This window comes from Nuphar pumila, chromosome 15 (assembly GCF_984573655.1).
Source record: "Nuphar pumila chromosome 15, dmNupPumi1.hap1.1, whole genome shotgun sequence".
In the NCBI taxonomy this organism is placed as follows: Eukaryota; Viridiplantae; Streptophyta; class Magnoliopsida; order Nymphaeales; family Nymphaeaceae; genus Nuphar; species Nuphar pumila.
In genome coordinates, this window is record NC_143263.1 from 26,776,522 (window position 1) to 26,800,463 (window position 23,942).

The 23,942-nt window shown below is 36.2% G+C and overlaps 1 protein-coding gene across 1 annotated transcript in view; it reads right to left on the minus strand.

Annotated features, from left to right (window-relative positions):
- The window catches only part of LOC149814898 (uncharacterized), a 30,962-nt gene extending 13,870 nt beyond the window's left edge, over positions 1 to 17,092 (minus strand). Inside the window, exons 1-5 of the mRNA XM_089990439.1 lie at positions 16,826 to 17,092; positions 16,524 to 16,727; positions 14,440 to 14,610; positions 4,795 to 4,935; positions 3,277 to 3,615 (exon numbers count right to left, since the gene is read on the minus strand). Coding sequence (XP_089846565.1) covers positions 3,277 to 3,615; positions 4,795 to 4,935; positions 14,440 to 14,610; positions 16,524 to 16,727; positions 16,826 to 17,092 — 1,122 coding nt within the window. The remainder of the gene's footprint in view (positions 1 to 3,276; positions 3,616 to 4,794; positions 4,936 to 14,439; positions 14,611 to 16,523; positions 16,728 to 16,825) is intronic.
- Positions 17,093 to 23,942: the final 6,850 nt, after the last annotated feature.

Consider the following 23,942-nt stretch of genomic DNA (forward strand, 5'->3'; position numbering starts at 1 on the left):
AGGGATCGATTCCAACTTGCAAAAAGTCAAACTTTTTTTTACTATTATAGAAGCTACAAAATTTTTTTTAGTCAGTACTTAGAGTTGAATTTTTCGCAGTCTATAGAAAATTTTGTCAGCTTTCCAATGCTATAAACTGTTCATAAAAATTCATCTGTATAAGGGAGTTATAAATATTTTGATGCAGACCTATACTTTTTTGTTCTGACTATCAAAGAAAGTGTTTAGCCTATGAACAAAGCTGAATATTTTACAATAGATGTAAAATTTTGTTAGCTTTCTAATTCAATAAACCGCTCATCAAAACTCTTTCGAACGAGAGAGGTACGAGCGATTTATAGGTCGGGTATCATTCCAAAAATACGTAATATCGAGTATATGCATTCGGGTGGGGCCAAAATGGGCTACCTAATTTCATATTTCTAACTGTTTTTATATGAACTAAGAAAGAATATGTATGAATCTTTAACTACACTAAACTAAAACATTATGCCATAGACAAATCTTATTTTTGCAGTCTTTTGGCTGGAAAACAAACCCGCCTCACATAGGACTTAGTTTCTCAGAAATAATTTCAGTAAATCTCATAATAAACGAAGTAAATCACATAACTTGCATACAAATAAAGATAAGTAAATTATGTAACCATTTTAGACTATTCACATGCATAAACACTACAAGTTTTAATTAAATTTTACATAAAATTACTAAGACATATCTTGGTTATTTGCTAAAACTATTGATTTTTTTTAGAAACCCAATAACACAAAATACATAATTTTTAATAAATTCGACCATGGAAATCATTCAATTTTTTACAAAGCATCTATATTAACATGATCTACTAACCCAAATCAAAATTTGCAGAAAAATAATTAGATAACCTATGTATTTTGAAATTTTTATGTTTTATTTTTTGAGAAACTGATTTTTAAGAAAATGCAATTTTAGAGGGACTTTCTTTCAAGAACCCCTTTCAATTGCATACTTTGATAGCCCTAAGACAAACCCACATGTACATTGAATTCACATTACATATATATCAAATTATCTTAAATTTGTTTGAAATCCTATTTGACTTTATTTCAATAAATTTTATTAGTATTTTATTACATTTTATCTTTTTTAAAAATTTGATTCTAAATGTAAATTTTACTTAAATCAACTCGAATCAACTTTAATTTTTTATAGGATGTTTCTTATATTTCATTTTATGCTACTTTATATTTTTATACTTCTTTCTTGTAAAATTCATTATTATTATTATTTTATTTATTAAAAATATCCTAAAAATTTATAGGTATTATTTCTAGATTCAATTGAAGGTTCCCACCATTTTCAAAACTTTAAAATTGGGATTTTACAATTTGTATTCTTATTACATTGTATTTATATTTTTTTAAAAGCAGAAGTCTGTGCACATAATAGCACAACAACAAAGTAAATAGCATAAACCAGAGCCGGTAAATGAAATCAAGCATTGAGCTAAGTAAAGTGTGTAAAGTAGGGCTCGATGAATGAAACCATACATCAGGCTACATAGAGTGCATAAAGTAGGGTTTAATGAATGAAACCACACATTATACTAAGTAAATTTCATAAAGTAACACACACACACACACATATATATATATATATATATATATATATATATATATATATATATATATATATATATATATATATATATATATATATATATATACTTAATAGAAAAATTGTTGCAAGGATACATGTGTGAACACCGAAGCAAGTTTATGCTGGCCTAGAGTGTGTGAACCAAGGACTAGGACCCTTTGACACATAATTCACCATAAATATCGAGAGGTAGTTGCAAGGGTACGCGCATGAACACCAAAGCAAGCTTGCAGTGGCCTAGAGGACGTAAACCAAGAACTAGGACCCAATATCATTTTAAAAAAGCATACAATAAAAAAAATCTCACCATACACAATAATTATTTCAACAAATATAACTTAAACTAGAGAGTGGCGTGCAAACCTACAAAAAATCTAGTAGAGGTGGCTTAACGCAAGTGTAGAAGCGCTCATAGGTCATGGCCGGTACATCCATTTGGTACAATCGCAACCAAAAGTGTCTCATGTACAGCTCATCAACACAAAGAAATAAAGAAATATAAGCAAAAAATGGATCAAATCTAACTTAGGTCCAACTAGGTTCAAACCTACCTTAAGTGAGCTCGATCTAAGTCAAATGGATTGAAACTAGGCAAGAAAGAAGTAACCAAAAAGATAGAGAAAGTCAACCTGTCAAGGTTAAGTTGTCTTGGCTTGAGTAGAATGTCGGTTTAGTAAGCAACGAAGTAGTGATGGGAGTGTAGTGAAGCTTGGTGAGCAAGAAATATTGGTGGATGATTGTTTCAAATATTTGAGATCTATCATTCAAAAGTATGGAGAAATTGATGGAGATGTAAATCATAGGATAAAGGTTGGGTGGATGAAATGGAAGAGTGCAACTGGAGTGTTGTGCGATCGTAGAATGCCATTGCGGTTGAAGGCAAAGTTTTATAGGACGACTATTAGACCCGCTTTACTATATGGTACGGAATGTTGGGCTGCCAAGAGACAGCATATTCAAAAAATGAGTGTAGCTGAGATGCGTATGCTGAGATGGATGTGTGGAAATACAATAAAAGATAAGATTCGGAACGAGGAGATACATAAGAAGGTAGGCGTTGCACCCATTGAAAATAAGATGAGAGAGAATCGTTTACGGTGGTTTGGACATATTCGGCGAAGGCCTAATGATGCTCCAGTTAAAAGGATGGAGAAATGAGAAAATATATTAGTTAAAAGAGGTCGGGGTAGGCCTAGGAAGACATGGATGAAGGAGATAGGAAAGGATATGAATGCTTTGAACCTCACCGAGGACATGACATTGGATAGAAATGATTGGAGAAGAAGAATTCATGTGGAAGACCCAGAATGATTTTCTTTTTTGGTTCATATCGCCGACCCCAATTGTTTTGGGATGAAGGTGTAGTTGTTGTTGTTGTTGTTGTTGTTGTTGTTGTGGGATTCATATGAAAGATACCTTCCCACCTAAAAAACAGCCCATACCCTTTTACACAAAAAAAACAGGCATTGAAAAAAAGTTTAGAGATGAATTCCAGGCTTTATTAGTTGTCCACAACATTTGACCACATAATTGAAAAAGTTTCAGCTAAATAAGTATATGAACATTTAATTAGGGTGGGTTGCATGGATAGATTCCAAACCCACTACCACCATAATAGAAGATGTAATTAATACGGACTTTATTCTCATTCCCGTAGCTCACGTAGCCGTAGCAGCTAGGCGTGGTAACGTCATTGAGCTCCCCATTTGGAAACATAAATTTTCCATCACCATTTATGTATCCAACATCCTTGAAGTAAGCTACTTCGCCATCATTGGCTTCTCTCGAGCGATGATACGGGTTCTCACCGCTGCCCATCTTGGAGTTGGTGAAGTGTCCATCTGGATATGTATTTAGAAGCTCCCCTCCCCATTCAACTTGGGTGGCCCACCCATTCATGTAACTGAACAATGTGCTTGGCCAATATCCTATATGGTTGCCATCAATACTCAGCCACCAATTGTTCGTAATCTGGTCCTGTAAATGAAACGGAAATTACAAATCATGGATTTTAGTTTTTTTTTTTTGTAAATTAAATCTTAAGGATGTGATCTACAATATTTGTTAGTGAGAAATGAGTTTTCAATCATATGTTTGTGACACATAAGTAGGTTTTTTAAGGGATTTAAAAATTAACTGTCCATAATGCAGTAAAATTTTATCACTCTAAGAAAAACATATTTTTTGTTTGAAAATAGCATGATCCAAGGTTTGAAGCTCAGCAAACAAACCTTCCTGAATACATCTAGGCGGTCAGATTGAGATGATAAAGCTTGAACCTATGATTTGCAGCTCAATAGTTTCATATAATTTGATGCTTTAAGTAGCACCAAATATTATACCCTTTACTAAGAGAAACCCCAATTTTTTTTAATTCAGAATCATACCCAAAAGGTTTGGTAATTCAAATGCATACGTCATTTATTTTATGGTCAACCAAAGGCTTACCCGTTGTTAATTCCTAAGTTAGCCTTTCCTATTTTTACTCAAATGATGATTTTTTATGCTTAAAAAGTAAATTTTATACTTATCAATTTAATGAGTGTAACACTGGTATAGTTTTGAATCTGTGGTAACTATTAATCAAACTTAAAGGGAGAATAGTTCCTATGGATATGAATTTGGATAACGATAGCTGTGCGTGATTCAAAATTTCAAATTTTTAGGTAAGAATTTGAATTAAAATGACAACCATATAACTCTTATAAATAACCCAAAAAATTATTGGAAGTAGAATGGAATTTTTAAATTGCTTTTCCTCAATGAATTGGAGGGAATCAGCCTTGATTATATGGAATGATGGACTTGACCATATCATTGTTTTTTTTCTTATGAAATAGCCTCACCACTAACTTGTTTTTGCAGTAGTGCTACTAAGATTTGCCCTAACACTTGAGTGGTAATGATTAATGTATCCGAACAACTAGCTACTAAATGGTGCAATGCTGTCGAACAGAAGTCCTTTATTTCTAAAAGGATATTGCTGATTACTCGGTCCAAATTCTATGTCTAGAGTCACCAAAACCAAGTTTCAATGTTCTTTAATAAATTTTTAATGAAAAATATTATAATGTAATTTAATATCTTATCTTAATTGTTTCCAATACAAATATTACCACATATGAAAGAGAGAGAGAGAGAGAGATGTTCACTCACCTTTTCTACACGCACATGAAACTCATATTGAACGTCATCAACAATGGAAAGGGGCCGTAAGGGAGCACCAAGGGTGAAGGTATTATTTACTTGAACAAAACCATGGCAGTCGAAATTGTAACATCCTGGTTTGGTAGCACCCTATCATGGAAGTAGATTGGAATAAGTACACAATCACTATATCTTTTTTTTTTGAATATTTAACGAGGGGAAACCCCAGTTGAGGTGGTGGGGCCCAACCTCGAGTGGTTAAAGCAAGGTATGCCAAGCCCTTTTGGGCATGCAATCCCTATATCTGTTTACGCAATCTAATCTGGCAACTTGGAAATTGGAATATGAACAGCAGGAAGGTTGATGCTTACTTTCCAGAAAACAAACGATCTCGTATTATAGTCACCATAATGATGGGGGTGTACCTGATGATGGAAAAAGATTTAGTTACATGAAAAAAAAAACAGTGCCCCAGCTAGAGATAGCCAACTGCTAGCAATTAACGAAACATGCAGAATACATACAGCAAAAAAAATACAAAAATGCATTCAAGATTGAAATGGTCACTGAGGTACATTATGTCTTGTTATTGAACATTTTTTTCTGAAACACCTCGATACAAAACACAGAAAAGGTGATTAGATGTCACCCCTTTTGACGTAGAGGGTGAGACCTCAATCCAAATACAATATGACACTAAGGGCCAATCCTGCCATTGCCCATCCATTTAAGATCGTCTTTAGGCCATTTCAGACGTGCTCTGCTCCTTAATTCCCATCTATTTGCGACAAAAGGAATCTGAAGATTCTATTGAGCTCCATCCAAACCCATCTCCAAGTAATAAGCAACCAACACCTCCATACATGACACCACTTTTTCCCCAGCCTCCTTAGATTTTTGGCAACCAGCAAGTCTCTTAGGTGAGCAACATTGTTTCAGCAGACCCTCTAGGAGGTAGACATGAACCACAAATTAAGGGCCCCACTTGGCAGCCATTCAATAGATGGGGCATAAGGCTCTATAATACGTGGCTATTGAGAAGGCCCCACCCCCATTAGAAGAATGCCTCCAGACCATAGCCTTCAATAGATGGGGAATAAGTCAAATTGATCTTGATCTCTGACAGTTCATGAGTTTCATCCACTCCTCAACCTAAGTCGAATTAGGATGGCGAATAAGAGTGATGTGTTGGATTTTGAATCAGATCGGATCCAACCTAGATGTGACCCATATTGATATGGTCACGTCAAGGAATAACATGGGAGAGGCTCTTGGGTTTTGATGGTTATAGGACAGTTACGAGGTCTCATAATTGTTCATGTATGCCAATTATGGACCTCCAACCAGATCTTCCTATAAATAGGAGACCTGTAGTGGTGTGATGAGTACTACCTACGTGATATCTCTATCTGGGTTCAAGGGTCTTGCTCACCTTTTGACGTGACAATCTGGACTCATCGAGGTCATCGATTGGTTGAGGAGAATGCTGACCATCCACCTCAATCAAAGCTTCATTTCAGATCGTCTATGGCCGCTTCTAGTAAGTGGTTCTGCCTGATCCATTTAAATCAGCATTGGGTTATGAGCCCACACCGCGCATTCACTAGCATATTTGGGGTGTGGGTGTGTCGGCATCCATGTGATGCTCACCGAATATATATATTTTTTATCAGTGCATATTCATGGTGTGGGTGAGTCGTCGACGGTGGAGGCCGGCCGTGGGTGGCAGCCGATGTTTGTAGGTGCAAGGGGGTCGAACCCCATATGAAACATCATCTCCCGCTGCCATAACTATCGACGAACGACCGAGCTCGAAGCCAGCTGGTAATCAAAGGCTGCCACTAGCGGTGGTGATCAGATGGGAAGAAGGGGTGTGTGATACCCTGAGAAGCCAAAGGGTTTCGATTTCAAGGAATGGGAATCATCAGGTTCCACTATAGCAAACTACAGTAGATCCAGTCTCTAGGAAGAACCCAAACTGGACCCAGACCCATTTCTGAGGGTTCTACGTGGATCAGGTTAAAGCCCACCCCAAAGGCACCTGATCCTAAGCCAGACCCAATAAGTGGGTTTCAGATGGATCGAGACACACTACAAGAAAATTGTTAATTAGCGACGGAAATTTGCGACGGATTTTTTCCGTCGCAAATTAGCGACAAATTAGCTAGAGAAAACTTTTTTCATGAATTCGTCGCTAATTAGCGACGGATTAGCGATGAAGGTTGTTTCATCGCTAATCCATCGCTAATTAGCGATAGATTAACGACAACAATTTTTCGTCGCTAATTCTCAATACAAGAAAACCATTTTAGCGAGGGAATTTTTCCGTCGCTAATTAGCGACGGAAAAATTCCCTCGCTAAATCCCTCGCTAATTTTCGATTTAAACCGAGCGCGAAATTTTCCCTCTCTCCTCGTTCGAAATTTAAATCGACTGCGCGATTTAAACCGCTCTCTCCCCGTCGAAGAGCGCGCTGGAGAGCATGACGGCGATGAGGCTGATTGTTGGAGGACGGCGACGCCGGCGGACGACGACGCCGGCAGACGACGACGACGGAGGACTGCGACGACGGAGGACGGCGACGACGGAGGACGGCGACGCCGGAGGACGACGACGATGGAGGACGACGACGACGGAGGACGGCGACGATGGAGGACGGTGCCGACTTCGAAGGACACAGTTTCATGGAGGACGGCGACGCCGGAGGACGGCGACGCCGGAGGACGGCGACGCCGGAGGACGGCGACGCCGGAGGACGGCGATGACTTCGGAGGATGCCGTTTCACGGAGGACGGCGACACCAGAGGACGGTGACGACGTCGGAGGACGCCGTTTCACGGTGGATGGCGACGAGGCTGAGCGATTGTTGGAGGAAGGCGACGTCGGTTCACGGAGGACGGCGATGCCGGAGAGCACCGGTTCACGGAGGACGATACAAGTCTGTGAAATCCCTGTCGGGTGCGGTATAAGTCCGGCTTATTGCTGCCGAAATACCGCCCGACAGGGATCAATTTTTTTTTATTTTTTTTTAAAAATTTAGCGACAGATTAGCGACGGATAATGTCCGTCGCTAATCTGTCGCAAATTTGCGACGGAATTAACGACAAATAAGTTTTTTTGCCAATTAGCGAGCAAAAATTCGCGATGGCCTCTATTCGTCGCTAAACTGTTTAGCGACGGCTTAGCGACGGATTAGCGACGGATTTAGGTTGTCGCTAATCCACAGGTTTCTTGTAGTGACAGTACCAGATCTGGACTCGGACCCGTTATGGGGTTCCAAGTGGATTGGGTTTGTGATCATTTTGGGAGGACCTGATCTAGACCCAAACCTGTTACGGGGTTCCAGGTGGATCGAGTACATGCGTGACCCCATAGGACTCGGTCCTAAAACCCAAACCTGGTATTTGGGTTTTGGTTGGACTGGGTTTGAGCTTGACCATTGAGACCCAGTCCAAGACCATTATAGTTTTAGGGTGGACTAGGTCAATACCATGGATCAAATCAAGTCTAGAACTGAACTACCTCGACCCATCAGAAATAGAAAGGATTTGGTCCTTCAAGTACCATTTCAAGGGTTTTGGAAACCGGTTATGGGGTTTCTGAAACCGGTTCAACTATTTTGGAACTGATTCAAGCATCCTGATGTCGGTTCTAAGGTTTCCATAACTGCTTCAGGATATTTTAGGACTGGTTCAATGTTTTTTGGACTGGTATGGGGCTTTCTAGGACCAGTTCATGGATTTTCTTGACCGGTTTAGTGGTTTCCTAAACTAGTTTAGGGTTTTTATGACTGGTTCAAGGCTTTTAGTGACTATTTCAAGGTCTTTAAGGACCTGTTTAAGCCATTTTAAGACCCCAATCTCATATATGACTCATAAAAGCTTGTCTTTATTATTAATCTCATACTTTTTTGTAGCTTTAACATGATAGAAAGTATGTTTCATGTTGTTTTTTAGTTATCCATGATTATTTAAGCATGAGATTATGAATGAATGCATTATTTTTTATGTTGTGACATGCTTTACATATACTTACGATAATATATCTCAATCAACTCACTCTTGGAACTGCCAAAGTGATCTAAGTTGTGTTGATTGAGGGTTCTTTTGACTGTGTTGAGAGCGATATTTGCTATTAAAGTTGTGTATGATTTTATCTTAAGGTAGGTCATTGTGTTTCAAATTCACACAAGCTGTAATAGTATGTGTGTACACCAACAAATGAAGCATGATTGTACCCAAAAGGTATAGTGTCAAATTGCCTCAGTTACATGATATATTAGTTTCACCAATTGAAGTCAATTCCTTGAGAATTGAGGAGGTGAAGAAATTTTGAGCATTATTGTTTTCACCAAAGTGGAATAATAATGACTCTATTATGATAATGACTCTATTATGCTTTTCTTATAAATGGTGAATAAAGGGTCTCACATTAACTTTTCGAATATGAATATTGTATGAGCAATTATTTATAAAAGGTGACGGTTCTAGCAATATCCTCATTTTCGACAGATCTAATTTTTTTGATTGGACGAATCTAATTTTTTTGATTGGAAAGAAATGGTGGTGTTTACATTAGGATACATGGGCATAGATTTAGCTTTAAGAATTAATGAACCTCTCACTTTAATAAAGCAAAGTACATCTGATCATAAGGCTACCTCTGAAAAGTGAGAACGCTCAAATAGCTTTAGCTTATTGATTTTGCAATCTCAAGTGACTAAGAATATTCGATGTGCAATCCCTCACTGCATGACTGTAAAGAAATTTTTGAGAGCTATTGAGGCTCAATTTATCAGTTGTAATAAGGCTTAGACAATTACTCTTATGTTCAAATTAGTATCTATGAAATATTCTAAAAACTAGTTATAGGGTTTCTGCAACCGGTTTAGCCATTCTGAAACTGATTCAGGCATCCAAAGAACAGTTCTGAGGTTTTTAGAATCAGTTTTGGGCATTTCAAGACTAGTTTAATAGTTTTTTTTTGACCGATTCATACTTTTTAGGATCGGTTCAATGATTTTTTAAACTAAATTAGGGTTTTTATGACCGGTTTAGGGCTTTTAGTGATCGGTTCAAGGTCTTTAAGGACCTGTTTAAGTTATTTTAAGACCCCAATGCCATATATGACTCTCAAAAGCTTGTATTTATCATTAATCTCATACTTTTTTTGGTGATTTTAGCATAATATAAGGTGTGTTTCATGTTGTTTTTATGTTATCCATGACTATTTAAGTATGAGATTATGAATGTATGCATTATTTTTTGTGTTGTAATATGCTTTAGATATACTTACGGTAAAAGATCTCGATCAACTCAGGCTACAAATCACCAAAGTGATTCGAGTTGTGTTGATTGAGGGATCTTTTGATCATATTAAGAGTGATATTCGATATTGCGATTGTGTGTGATTTTATAAAACAATGATTTCACCCAAAGGTATGTCATTATGTTCCAAATTCACACAAGGTGTAATAGTAGGTGTACACCAGCCTATAAAGAATTATTGTACACAAAGGTACAATACCAAATTATCTTTGGTTACATAGTCTACTAGTTTCACCAATCAAAGTCAATTCCTTGAGAATTAATCAGGCAAAACAATTTTGAGTGTTACTATTTTCACCAAAGTGAAATGATAATGACTCTATTATGCTTGCTTTAGAAAAGGTGAATAATAAAAGGTCTCACATTTACCTTTTCAATATGAATCTTGTATGAATAATTATTTATAAAATGTGATGGTTCTAGCAATATCTGCATTTTAGATGGATTTGATTCTTTTGATTGAAAAGAAATAATGATGTTTGCGTTGAGATACATGGACCTAAATTTAGCTTTAAGAATTTATGAACCTGCCACTCTAACAAAGCAAAGTATAACCTTCCTTTGTCCATTGTTGCAAGCATGAAGAGTCCACTTGCCACCTTCTTTGTGAAGGCATGATCACAATCGATGAATGGAAGAGGTCAGATTTAGAGGAGCACATTGTTACACTTTCAATCTCCAGGAATGAAATATTCACATCTTATTAGGTAAAATGGTTCTTTGTATCATTCATTTACTTCATCTTGGTATGTGTGTTAATTGAGAACAAGAGTGCCCCATTTATAAACTCTAGCTAGAGTCCTTTCCTATTCCTGGTGAAAACTTCCCCTTGATCCTCACATTTCAACACTATCATGCAATGATAGTTATGAATCTCAGTGCAATTGAGGCTTTCCAAATACATGCATGAGAGGTGGGTCGACCTCTCATGCATGCGTTGGATACCAAGGTCATTGAGGTGGCCCTTCCTCAAAGGTCCTGGATCCTCTCAGTTAAGACTATTTATTATTTCTTAATTAAAGGATCAAGATGTTTATGGCCACAAATCCTAACATCTCCCACTTGGCCATATGCCTTTTAGGAACATTTAGTGTTACAAAGCCTACTACCACTCAAATTGATTTTTGCATTTGTACACTCACTACCTTGTATTCTATTCATGCATGTTGCATATTTTAATACTAACACCATGAGGATTTTTCACACTAGATGAGCTATTCACTCATGATAATTTACACATACCCGAGTTCCATTTGACTCACATGTCTTGCAAAGACATCCTCAGTAATTGCCTAAATCAATGAATCGGCCTCGCATGTCTGTCGAACGTAAATAACTAACTGAGCTCTTGAGTTCATCCGGCTTATTGCGGCTTTATTATCACATTATATTTAAATTGGTTCATTCAAGATATTCTACCTCAACTCACTCAAGAAGTGACCAATTCATACCCTGAAGGTCACAACCATATTACAAGCCATATATTAAGCTTCTTGAGTAGGCAATGCCACACAATCCTGTTTCTTGCAAGACCAAGAAACAACAACACCTCCCAAAGTAAAAACATATTTGAAAGTTGATTTTTCATTATCAATGCTTCCTGCAAAGTCGACATCAAAATAACCAATAAGCTCTAGCTTTTTTGCTTGGTAACATAACTTAAGTCCCTTGGTTCCCTTAAGATACTTCAAGATTCTTTTACTACTTCTCAATAAGGAATGCTATGACTACTTTGGTATTTACTCATTAGACTCACAATATAGCATACATCAAGATACCAACCTTCTGAGCATAAAGGACTTCAAGTTTCTCTTGTAATCTTTTGAACAATCATTCTTACTTGATTTCATATATTTTACAATAGGGGTTAACTTGGTTTTATTGTTATTCATTTTTAATTTCTTCAAAATATAGTCAAGGTATATTTCTTAACTTAAGTGCAACAATCTATAATGTATGTCTCTTGTGATTTTGATTTTAAGCATGTATAATGCTTCATCCAAGTCTTTCATGTCAAACTGAGATGAAAGTCAAGTCCTGGTTTCGATAACCATTCTCATGTCATTCCTTGCTATGAGAATATCGTTAACATATAAGGACACAAATGGTAAACTTAATCTCACTTTTCCTAACATATAAATAGTGATCCAACTTATTTATAACAAAACCCAATTTGGTAACTACCTTATGAAAGGTCATATATTGCCTTAGTGATTGCTTAAGACCGTATAAGGATTTCTTCAACTTGTACACCTTATCCTCTTGACCTTTTGTAACAAAGCCCTCTGGTTGTTGCATATATACAATCTCTTTTAGTTCACCATTCAGAAAGATTGTTTTTACATGTGTTTGATGTAACTCAAGGTCAAAGAATGCTACTAAGGCCAATATAATTTGAATAGATGCAAATTTTACCACTAGCGAGTAAGTTTCATCATAATCGATGCCCTTACGTTGAGTGTATCCTTTTGCAACTAATCATGCTTTCAATTTATTAATGGTTTCATCAGCTTTATATTTCTTTTTAAGGACCCATTTAAAACCAATTATCTTGTGATTATCATAAATGTTGTCAGTTCTTATACTCTATTTTTTTTATTGAGTCAATTTCATCTTTCGTTGCTCTAATTTATTCATTGGATTCATGAAAACTAATCACATCTTAAAAGCTGAGATTATCAACAACTTCATCTAAATCAATGAAATAACAAAGTTTCTCTTTCAAGAACATAGTAATCATCCAAATCGGATGGAAGAACTTTGGACCTTTTATATGCAGTTTATGAACTGTGGAGACTGTTCATCATCTATAGTTGTCTCTTGATCCTCTGTAAATGACACATAGATCCTTGATTTATTTAATAGCATACCATTATCATTTATGATGTCAAATGATACATCATTTTCTTGATGATCAAATTTTCATTCATTGTCTTCTAGAAATTTGTCATCCCCTACTCTATAAAACCTTTTTTAGGGTTATATAAACTATACCCCTTTGAACCTTTAGAATAACCTACAAAAGTCCATTTTAGAGTTTTGTTGTCTACTTTATCCCCATTAGGGGATCAAAGTTCGTTGAATTTTCAATGGTTCCTTCCATTGGCATCATCAAACCACGGTAACAATCCAGAACTCTAGACCTAACAGGTCAGCCCTGTCACCTTTCGGAATGAAGGACTAGAGAGTCTTTACCAATTCAAAAGATCATTCAATGTAATTGGAATAACAGGATTTGGGGTTACTCTGCAAGAAGAAAAAAGGGGTTCTATCTGGTGGTTAGGCATACACCTAAATATTCATGGTGTTGCAATGAATCTGGTCGATCATCCTCAATCCTTAAAAAGGGGTTCTATCCGGTGGATAGGCATACACCCAATTGTTCGTAGTGTTGCAATGAATCCGATCGGTCATCCTCTCAATCCCACAGAACCAAAGTAAAAAAAGATGAAAAAAGTCAGTCATTGTCTTCCTCTGGCTACTTTTTAGTAAAGGGATTACCCTGGGAAGAGACAAACATTCCCTCAAGACATAGAGGAATAAAATTCAGGGATGGATGGCTTTTGAGAGGTAGGCAACCCACTGGGGAGGAGCTATAAGTGACCCAAGAAAAATAGGCATATAGACCATAAGAAGGAAGGCCATATCAAGGTTATTGATGAGACCCCTACTTGCAAAGATAAATTAAAGCTGGTTTCCTATCAGTGCATAACTCATAAAGTGTTAGCTTAACAGACTTTAGGGAACTCTGCCTCTCCTCAAAATAACTTTGGAAGGTATGCATATGCCAACATAGCGTCAGTAAAAGTCTTTTTGCATAAAAAAGACATTGAGTCGTCCATCATGCCGCGCCATAGACACTCAGTGTGAGTGACCTTAGTTTGAGCACCTAACGAATGAGCGCTACCTATGTACCATGGACTCTTCTAACACGGCATTGCACCTGCATCACACCATTTGATAACACTTAATATAGCAGTCTAAATCATGTAGTTTTAAAGTCAAATCCCCATAAACGACTATTTAATCGTTATATATCATTAATGAGCTATTATACATATATACACATGACAACGCATTCCACATGGTTGCCAGCAATAGACCCGGAGCCGATGTTTCAAGACATCCAATGGATTATTTTCTTCTTTTGGCTGATTCCTCAGTTGCCGCATTGTGCAATTAGTTTAAATTATTATTAATGCAATTCTTATCTATTAATAAAAAAAAAAGATAACTCATTCACAATCGTTATCTAATCATCATTTATGAAGTATTATTGAGGTAGCATTTAATTCTAAAAGTAAATGAGAGAGAGAGAGAGACAGACCGTCCACCCAACAAATATAGCATCTTCGCCTGCAGGACCACGGTTGGTGAGAGCCATTCTAGCACTGGAGAATTCGTTTGGTACTGCTAAACTTGGCTGCCAAATATTTATACTGGCTCCTGCTCCAAAGTACCCATAATTTGGAGGGTTTTGGGGTGCCATGGTAGCGAACTGCAACAAAAGAACAACCATACAATTATTAGAGAAATGATAACATGAAATAAACCACCACTGCATTAATTTTTCAGTCAAGCCCAGCTTTGTGCAATGGACAAGCAAAAAATAATCAGCCTTGCATTTCGGTTCCTTCTAGCGCTGCCTAATCTTTGAATGAACCAGGTTTTACCCAATCCAACTTTGGTACTAACCAAAAGCAAGAAGGTCGACCACGCTATGGAGGTACTGAATGAGAAGTAGATCTTGTTTGAGTGTTAAATAACAAGTGTGTCTAAACAGAGGCAGATTGAGGTCCAGCAGATTCAAGCATAAAGCTCCAAAGTTAATCTGCATTTGGGTTCTTCACATGTACCTTATGGTTCTAGATCTAAGTCCAGGCTACATTCTTAATCAGTGCCATAAATGTTTTCTCAAGAATTTTCTTGATGAGGGAAATCTCCCGATCAATTAAATTTTTTGGATCTTTTACCAACGGGGTCTCCACTTGTCTGGTAGGAGCAGCTAGTGCACGTCACTTTGTGTTGAGACGTTGCAGGTTCAAAACCCAATGGTATAGTTGTTTAACTGGTAGGGGTCTGCCTTTCAATATATATATATATATATATATATATATATATATATATATATATATATATATATATATATATATATATATATATATTTGCGGGAATATTGTCGGAATAATATTGATACAAATAAAACACTATATGTTAAAACTGTGAGGGAAAAGGTATTAAGTGTATATGAAAATATTGGCACCTTTTTGTCAGGTTAATTAATATCGGGATAAACACTCGATGAAATATCATGATATTTCCAAAATGTCGCCAATATTTTGCAACATGGTTCCTACTGGGGTCTACACCTGTATATATTTGGATCCCTGCAAAAACTTATAGAAGCTCATTAATTTATAAGGTCAAACTCATACATCTAAACTTAAAACAAGATCCAAATAAAATCGCTTTTAGCACATGTTTAGAACCATTAAAATAAACGCAGGCCCATTTAATCATTAAATTAAGACTTCTTCGTGATTGACAGCACCTAATATGGACCTTTACAGACCAATAGGATGGAAACCTATTTGCAAAAAATAATAAAAAAGTTTACATTAGGCAACTGAAAAGGCAAAAAAGACAGCAAAATTCAAGATAAATAAAAATTTTGCTAAAGCAACAAAGGGTTTATGAGAATCCTTGGAAACTAGTTGACTTTGATAGCTCAATCTATCCAAAATATCAGTAAAATTTTAAAAATAGGTAATTATCAGTAAAATCATGCATAGATGTTACTTTAAATGGTGATCTTTTCTTTCTGTTATTTTTGCATGTGCAAACGTTTTCTCTCTCTATATATATATGAGAGAGAGAGAGAGAGATTGGTTACTCCTAACAACCTTTGATTTATTTTTCTTGGAATCTAGCCTTATAGATCTGATCTACATGGTACATTTAGTAGAATAGTGTGAACAAGTTTTTATAAGGCTTCAAAAATCGATGGCTCAAAATTTTGATAAATTTAAATATTCATAAAATCATATTTTTTCACCAAAATATATGATCTTAGCCAATAGAACATGCTGAATACATGTGTATAGTCAGATTTGCTATACATGGCTTGGAACATTGACATCAGCACTGTCCATACCATATGGACAGTTAGGAGAAACCAATATTCTATATATATAACCGGCCAAAACCTTTGTAAAATTTTGAGGTTCTAAATATCATTTTTTATCAAACATACATGATCCAGGTATGGATTCCTAGTAAATCGACCATATCCAACACAATTGTTGGGTCAGAACCATGAAAAAACACTAAAAAGACCGAAAACCCAATTTTACATATTTCATTTATGCACAGATTTATTATCCTATACATATATATACATCATGATTTTACCTCACGAATAGGTTGTCGGTTATCAGCTGGGAGTGCATCATAACTCTTTTTGGTGGTTGGAAAAGTACTGTTCTCCTTTTTATTAGCGTGAGGCCTAAGGATGGGGACAGTTCCACTCGGACAATTCACACTCTTAGGCCGCGTTTGGAGGGCTCCATTGGTCTTTGTAGGTTCAGCAGCTGTTATGGAAAAGCTAGGACTCATCTGCATTTCATCACTTGTATTTCACAATACAAACAAAAATAGGCTTTGAAATAGTATTCATCATTTCAAGGATGGCAGAAAAAATATATAAAAGTAACCTGTATGACATGATCTTTAAGCAAAGGATCCTGCAGAGAAGGTTGTCTGTAGATATCATAACAATCGATCACATCCCCATCTTCGCTCTGCGTTGCAAACATACAAACGCCATTAGCCATAAGACATGAGATGGTTTTGATGATGATGGTGGTGATGATGACACTAACATGAACAATTTTAACGGGAGAGTGGCCTTTGATAGGAGGGACTCTCCCATCTACCCCATGACTTAGAAGAAGAGAGACTATCACCAATAGAACGGTCATTCTGCAAAATAAGAGGACAAAAAGCATGGATGCCTTCAGCGGCCATGTATAAACCCATCATAGACAACCTAAGTATGGAATGTTTTCAATTAATTGGCAATAAGATTTTGCACACAGAAATAAAGGGGAGGTTATGTAAAGAGTGCAGGCTACCGACGCATCTGGTGAAAATAAACCTAAATATGGAATGTTTTCAATGGCAATAAAATTTGGTTTTCTCCATATGTGACGTTATTGTGCATTCCTATGTCTACCTACAATGTAAAGAGTATCGAGCTCACAAGGGCCGGCCTGGATATATATATATATATATAGTGACAAATGTTTTAAAGGGCAATTTCTCATTTTTCAAAAACTCGTGAGAAATTGAAAAAATTTCATAAATCCCGCATTTTCTTCGGCAAAATCTCGGCAATAAAATAATTTTAAAATTTTTAAAAATATAAGAAAATATATAAGAAAATATTAATAAAAATTATTTAAAAATAAAAATACACATTTTTTCATGATAAATAGCCGTTTAAAACGTAAATATCATGTTTAAATCGTGGTATTTATGTTTTTTTCATAAATCCCACGAGATTTCGAAAATCTTGGGAGAAATTGTCGTTTAAAACTTTCAGGCAATTTCTCGCGATATTATCACGAGATTTTCATAAATCTCGTGATATTTGTCACTATATATATATATATATATAAGAGAAAGAGAGAGAGAGTAATGTGTAAGTGCCTACCGCGTACCTTCCGAGCTTTGAAAAGAATTTTTTTTGTTTTTTCTACAATCTGACCATATTGATGTGATCTACCTGCTTGATTTTGTGGGAATTGACTTTTCGATCGTCTGATTCCAACACCAAGTTTTTATAAAATTCAAAAAAATCAATTGTCTTCAATTTTAGAAAATATTCAATGCTTTAAAATTTATTTTTTCTCAAAAAAACATGTTCCAAGTGTGATTTTCTAGTAAATTGATTATGCATTGTATGGTCAGATTTTTGAAAAAAACCTGAAAACCTGTATTCAAGCTCGGTAGGCATGCGATAGGAACAAAATGCGTCGGACACCTACCCTTTTATTTTTAGAGTAATGAGTCTGTGCTAAATGAAACATGCTAAATGATATTTTCAGGGTTTTTTCATTTTATTTTCAAATTCTGATGATACAGATGTGATCTATCTACTTGATTTTATAAGGATCAGCACTTGAAGTGTTTGATTCCGACACGTGAGTTTTTATAACATTCGAAAAATCAACGGTCCAAAATCTTTGAAAGTTTTTTAGGCTCCAAATATCATTTTTTTCATAGAAAACACATGATTCAGGTGTGGCTTCCTCATAAATTGACCATAACCAACACATTTATGGGGTAAAAACTAGGGGAAAAATACAAAAAGAGCAAAAAAAATTCATTTAGCACAGACCCATTTCTCTCTCTCTCTCTCTCTATATATATATATATATATATATATATATATATATATATATATATATATATATATAGAGAGAGAGAGAGAGAGAGAGAGAGAGAGAGAGAGAGAAACCTACCAAATAGAAAACATAGTAACCCAACCCACTAACACTTTTTCAGCATTTTTTTTTTTAATTTCTAACCTCACAGATGTGTTCATCATGATTGATTTACTAGAAATTGACACTTAGATCATGCACTTTGGATGGAAAAAATGGTATTTGAAGCCTCAAAACTTTATGAAAAGTATAGATGGTTGATTTTGAAGCTTATAAAAACCTATTCATGCATCGTAATCAAATAATCCATGTGTCAATTTCTAGTAAATCAATCATGTTGAACACATCTTTAAGCCCAAGATTTCGAAAAAAAACACCAAAAATTGATGGTACCTAGCAATCTGGTACCATCGGGCAGGGATGCGGTCGGGTAGCTTCCCACTGCTCTCTCTCTCTCTCTCTCTCTCTCTCTCTCTCTCTCTCTCTCTCTCTCTCTCTCTCTCTCTCTCTATATATATATATATATATATATATATATATATATATATATATATAGAGAGAGAGAGAGAGAGAGAGTAGAACATGGTTGCTTGATCAATAGGCGCTTCAGCACCAACTTGATCATGCTGGCCATAGACGACCAGTGCAAAAACAAAAAATGTCATCAAAAATGGGTCAAAATGCACCCAAAAGGGCATTAGGGGCACTTTTTGAGCACGGCTAAAGGATATTTTTAGCAAAAAAAAAAAATTATGCATTTTGACTCATTTTTGACAAGACTTTTTTGTTTTTTCATTGTCCATCCATCAAGCACATGATGGACAACCAGCATCACCAAGTAGGTGCTTAAGCACCTATGGATCAAGCAGATATGCTCTACTCTCCCTCTCTCTCTTTTTCCCTTTCTCTATATATAACACATATATATGTATTAATATAAATGTATATATATTCAGCCCGGCATGACCCGGCCAGGCCCATTTAGACCCACCGGGTTGTGGGCTGGAGTTTTTTTAATGTACGGACCTGACATTTGTCCTGGATCGTCAATTGATGGTTCGAGCTTTGACCGTGCCAGGCCAGTCAATGACCTGGTCGGCCCGATCCATTAGCAGGCCAGGCCGGCCCGTTGCCCCAAGGAGGTTTGGCGTAGTGGGGTGAGGCCTTGGCTGCTAGACGGGCAGTCATGGTTCGATTTCCATGGGCATCACCTCTCTGTGCAAGCCAATGCATAGCATAGGATATGGGGACAGAGGTCTTAGCCTCAAAGTTTTATGCATCCAACGATCGTAGGTATGGCAAGCTGAGCTAGTGCGACCAGCTCTTCATGTTGGGTGTGTTTTTTTCTGCTTATAAATTAAAAAAAAAAAGGCTAGGCCAACCCATTACCCACCCCTACCTATAGTTGTGGAGTTAATGCAACGGTAACAGCAAAAACACTACAAGAAAAATGTTAATTAGCGATGGAAATTTGCCACAGATATTTTCCGTCGCAAATTTGTGACAGATTAGCTAGAGAAAACTTTCTTCATGAATCCGTCGCTAATTAGCGACGGATTAGCGATGAAAGTTTTCGCTAGCTAATTCGTCGCTAATTAGCGACGGATTAACGACAACAATTGTTTCGTCGCTAATTCTCAATACAAGAAAAACATTTTAGCGAGGGATTTAGCGAGAGAATTTTTCTGTCGCTAATTAGCGACGGAAAAATTTTCTCGCTAAATCCCTCGCTAATTTTTTATTTAAACCGAGCGCGAAATTTTCCCCCTCTCCCCGTTCGAAATTTAAATCAATCGCGCTCGATTTAAACCGACTTTTTCGGAGGACGGCGACGTCGGAGAGCGCGTTGGAGAGCATGTACATGAGAGTGGAGGACGACGACGCCGGAGGACGGTCGGCGATCGTTGGAGGACGTCGGTGCCGGTTCATGGAGGACGACGACGCCGGTTCACGGAGGACGGTGACGCTGGTTCACGGAGGATGACGGCGACACCGGTTCACGGAAGATGACGGCGCTGGTTCATGGAGGACGGCGACGGCAGAGAGCACCGGTTCACGGAGGACAGCGACGCCGGAGGACGATCGGCGATCGCTGGAGGACGTCGGTGTCGGTTCACGGAGGACGACGACGCCGGTTCACGAAGGATGGCGACGCTGGTTCACGAAGGATGACGGCGACGCCGGTTCACGAAAGATGACGGCACCGGTTCATGGAGGACGGCGACGCCGGAGAGCATCGGTTCACGGAGGACGGCGACGCCGGTTCACGGAGGACGACGATGCCAATTCACGGAGGACGGTGACGCCAGAGAGCACCGGTTCACGGAGGACGATACAAGTCCGGCGACGAGGCAAAGCGATCATTCTGTGCAATGCATGTCGGGTGCGGTATAAGTCCGGCTTATTGCTGCTAGAATACCGCCCAACAAGGATCATTTTTTTTATTTTTTATTTTAAATTTAGCGATGGATTAGCGATGGATAATGTCTGTCGCTAATATGTCGCAAATTAGCGACGGAATTAACGACAGATAAGTTTTTCCGCTAATTAGCAAGCAAAAATTCGCGATGGCCTCTATCTATCGCTAATCCGTTGCTAAATAGTTTAGCGACGGCTTAGAGATGGATTAACGATGGATATAAGCCGTCGCTAATCCACGATTTTCTTGTAGTGAAATTATGCTTTATAAGGATTTGAAAGTTGGCATAAACTAACATTTTGGTCATTATAATAATCAAACTTTTTAGTTGGGATTATGATGTGTATAATACATGTGGCTTCATGAATGCAATGCAAGGTGAAAGAAGACTTGATATATATAGGGTTAATACATCTGTGCTAAATGAAATATGAAAAATGAAACACGCTAAATGGGTTTTATGGATTTTTTGATATTTTTTCATTGGAGCTTTGAAATTTTAGAAAGATTTTGGATAGTTGATTTTTCTAACCTTATAAAAACTCACCCACTTGTCGGAACCGAACACTTCAAGAGATGATCCCTATAAAATCAAATACATAGATCACATTTGTATGATCAGAATTTTAAAATAAAATGAAAAAAGCCCAAAAAACTCATTTAGCATTTTTCATATATTACAAATGTATTACTATATGTATTGTCATTAGAATAAGAGAATTGGATATATGAGAACTATCATGTGAACTGTGATTTTTATGGATTTCTTTTTTTTATGTTAAATTTAACCATACGGTTTTAATCTACATGCTCAGTTTCATAAGTGCGTGCTCTTTAAATCATTCGATTATGATGCACAAACAAGATTTTTTAAGGCTTTAAAATCAACAAACTCATCATTTTCATAATTATTTAAGCATTTAAAAAACATAATTTTCATAAAAATACACTATTCAACCATTGATTCCTAGCAAATTCACCATGCCAAACACATATAGATGGTTGGGTTTGCAAAAAAAGTGTTTCAAATGCCCAGTTCACACGGTAGTTCTCATATTATAGTGACTCTATATAGGGTTAATCTAACATTAAACTAGTTGCTTTAACATTAAAAGAATTTAACCTTATGAGAATGATTAACATACCCTTCAAAGAATGATATTTTCTAAAATGCATGGTTACTTTTTTTAGAAATTATATGTCTTTTAAACTATAAGAGAATTGAAAAGTAAAACACATTTTTCAAAAAGGTAACATTATGAAGCTATCTAAGTTGCCTTTTTGACATCAAAAAATAATTTTGCATTTTCAAAAATGTCATTATTTATGAGTGTTTTAGTCATTTTCATAATATTGAATTCATCTAATGTTAAACACAATTACTCTAATATTTGATTAATCTATATATGTGTGTATGTGTGTGTATATGTGTTCAACCAAAGTAAGGTCCAAAATCTACAACTGATGAAGATCAATGATGTTCCTTTCCTTACGGACGAGTTTTTAGACTTTTATCATTTATTTAGTAAGCAACATGTCATAGATTATGATTTTTTTATATTGAGATGCATTTCTTTTAAAGTGCTCTAAATCAATGGCCCATATAATACTTTGTATTATAGAGATTTTGTGAGTTTTCAATTTTTTTCATTTAAAAATACTGGTTTAGATGTCTAAAGTCTTCATATTAATCATATTTCTTGCTAAATAACTTATGAAAAGAGAATATATAAGGTTTGATTGATGAAACACTCAAACATTGGAGAGGGAGAGTTGTCCAATCATCATTGGTTGCATATTTTAGACCTTCCTTTTGTTGGACAATCTCCCTTCCTATATATATAGTCATTAGAGTATGAGAATTGAAAATACTGGCTTTTTCAAAAAAAAATTCAAATCCAACCATGTGGATGTGTTCAACATGGTAAATTCAATATGAATGAACTAGGATCATGTATTTTTTATAAAAAATGTGATTTTTGAATGCTTGCATATTTATGAAGATTAACAGTCGTTGATTTTAAAGCCTTAAAATAACCCATTTGTGCATCATAATCAGATGATTCAAGAGGTGATCGTTATAAAACAAAGCATGTCGATTACATATGTTTTGTTAGATTTAAGAGAAAATAAAAAAAATTCCATGAAAATCGCGGTTCACACGGTAGTTCTCATATTCGACTGACTATTATATGTGTGTGCACTTTGAATGCATCTACATCGACCTAATAGAATTTTCATAATTATTGAGTTTATTTTTGTTGATAAATTTATACAGTGTAATACTTGAGAATTTTTTATAATTTTTTGATATTTAAATATGAAATTCATGTTAAATTCTTGTCGGATTTTAATTTGAATGGTCATAATTGTATTGATTGAAGTTATTTGATAGGTAACCCTAACATAATTTTGTGGACGAAATTTTTTTAATGGGGTAGGGTATAATACCTACGAATTTTGTTTAATTTAACTTTTAAATTCAAGCAAAATTTAAGTTAAATTTAGCTTAAATTCAAGCAAAATTCAAGAGCTTAAATTGAACTAAGACTCTATTTAGATTCCTTATAGGTAGTAGATCTTGCAAGAGATTCGATTTGGATATTGTGGATTTGGGTTTGCTCAAAAAATGCATTTTTAAAAATGAGCCAACATTCATTTTAGGTTTTTAAACTTGGATTGGATCCAAAACAATATTTTTCAAATTTGACTAGGTTTTATTTTGGACCCAACCCATAGTCCATGTATGATCATGCCCAGTACAATGGAGCACCACGTGTCAACGTGGGGGCCCATAGGGGTTGTGGAGGTAACCACAATTTGAGCCCACAAGGGTTGTGGTGGCAACTCCATAATTCGTAGATATTCTTCAAGTGGATCCCATGATATTTGAAATTATGGATAATTATCTAAATAAAAATAATTAAAAAATGTAAGATAATTAGAGAAGTTTTCAGAAAACCA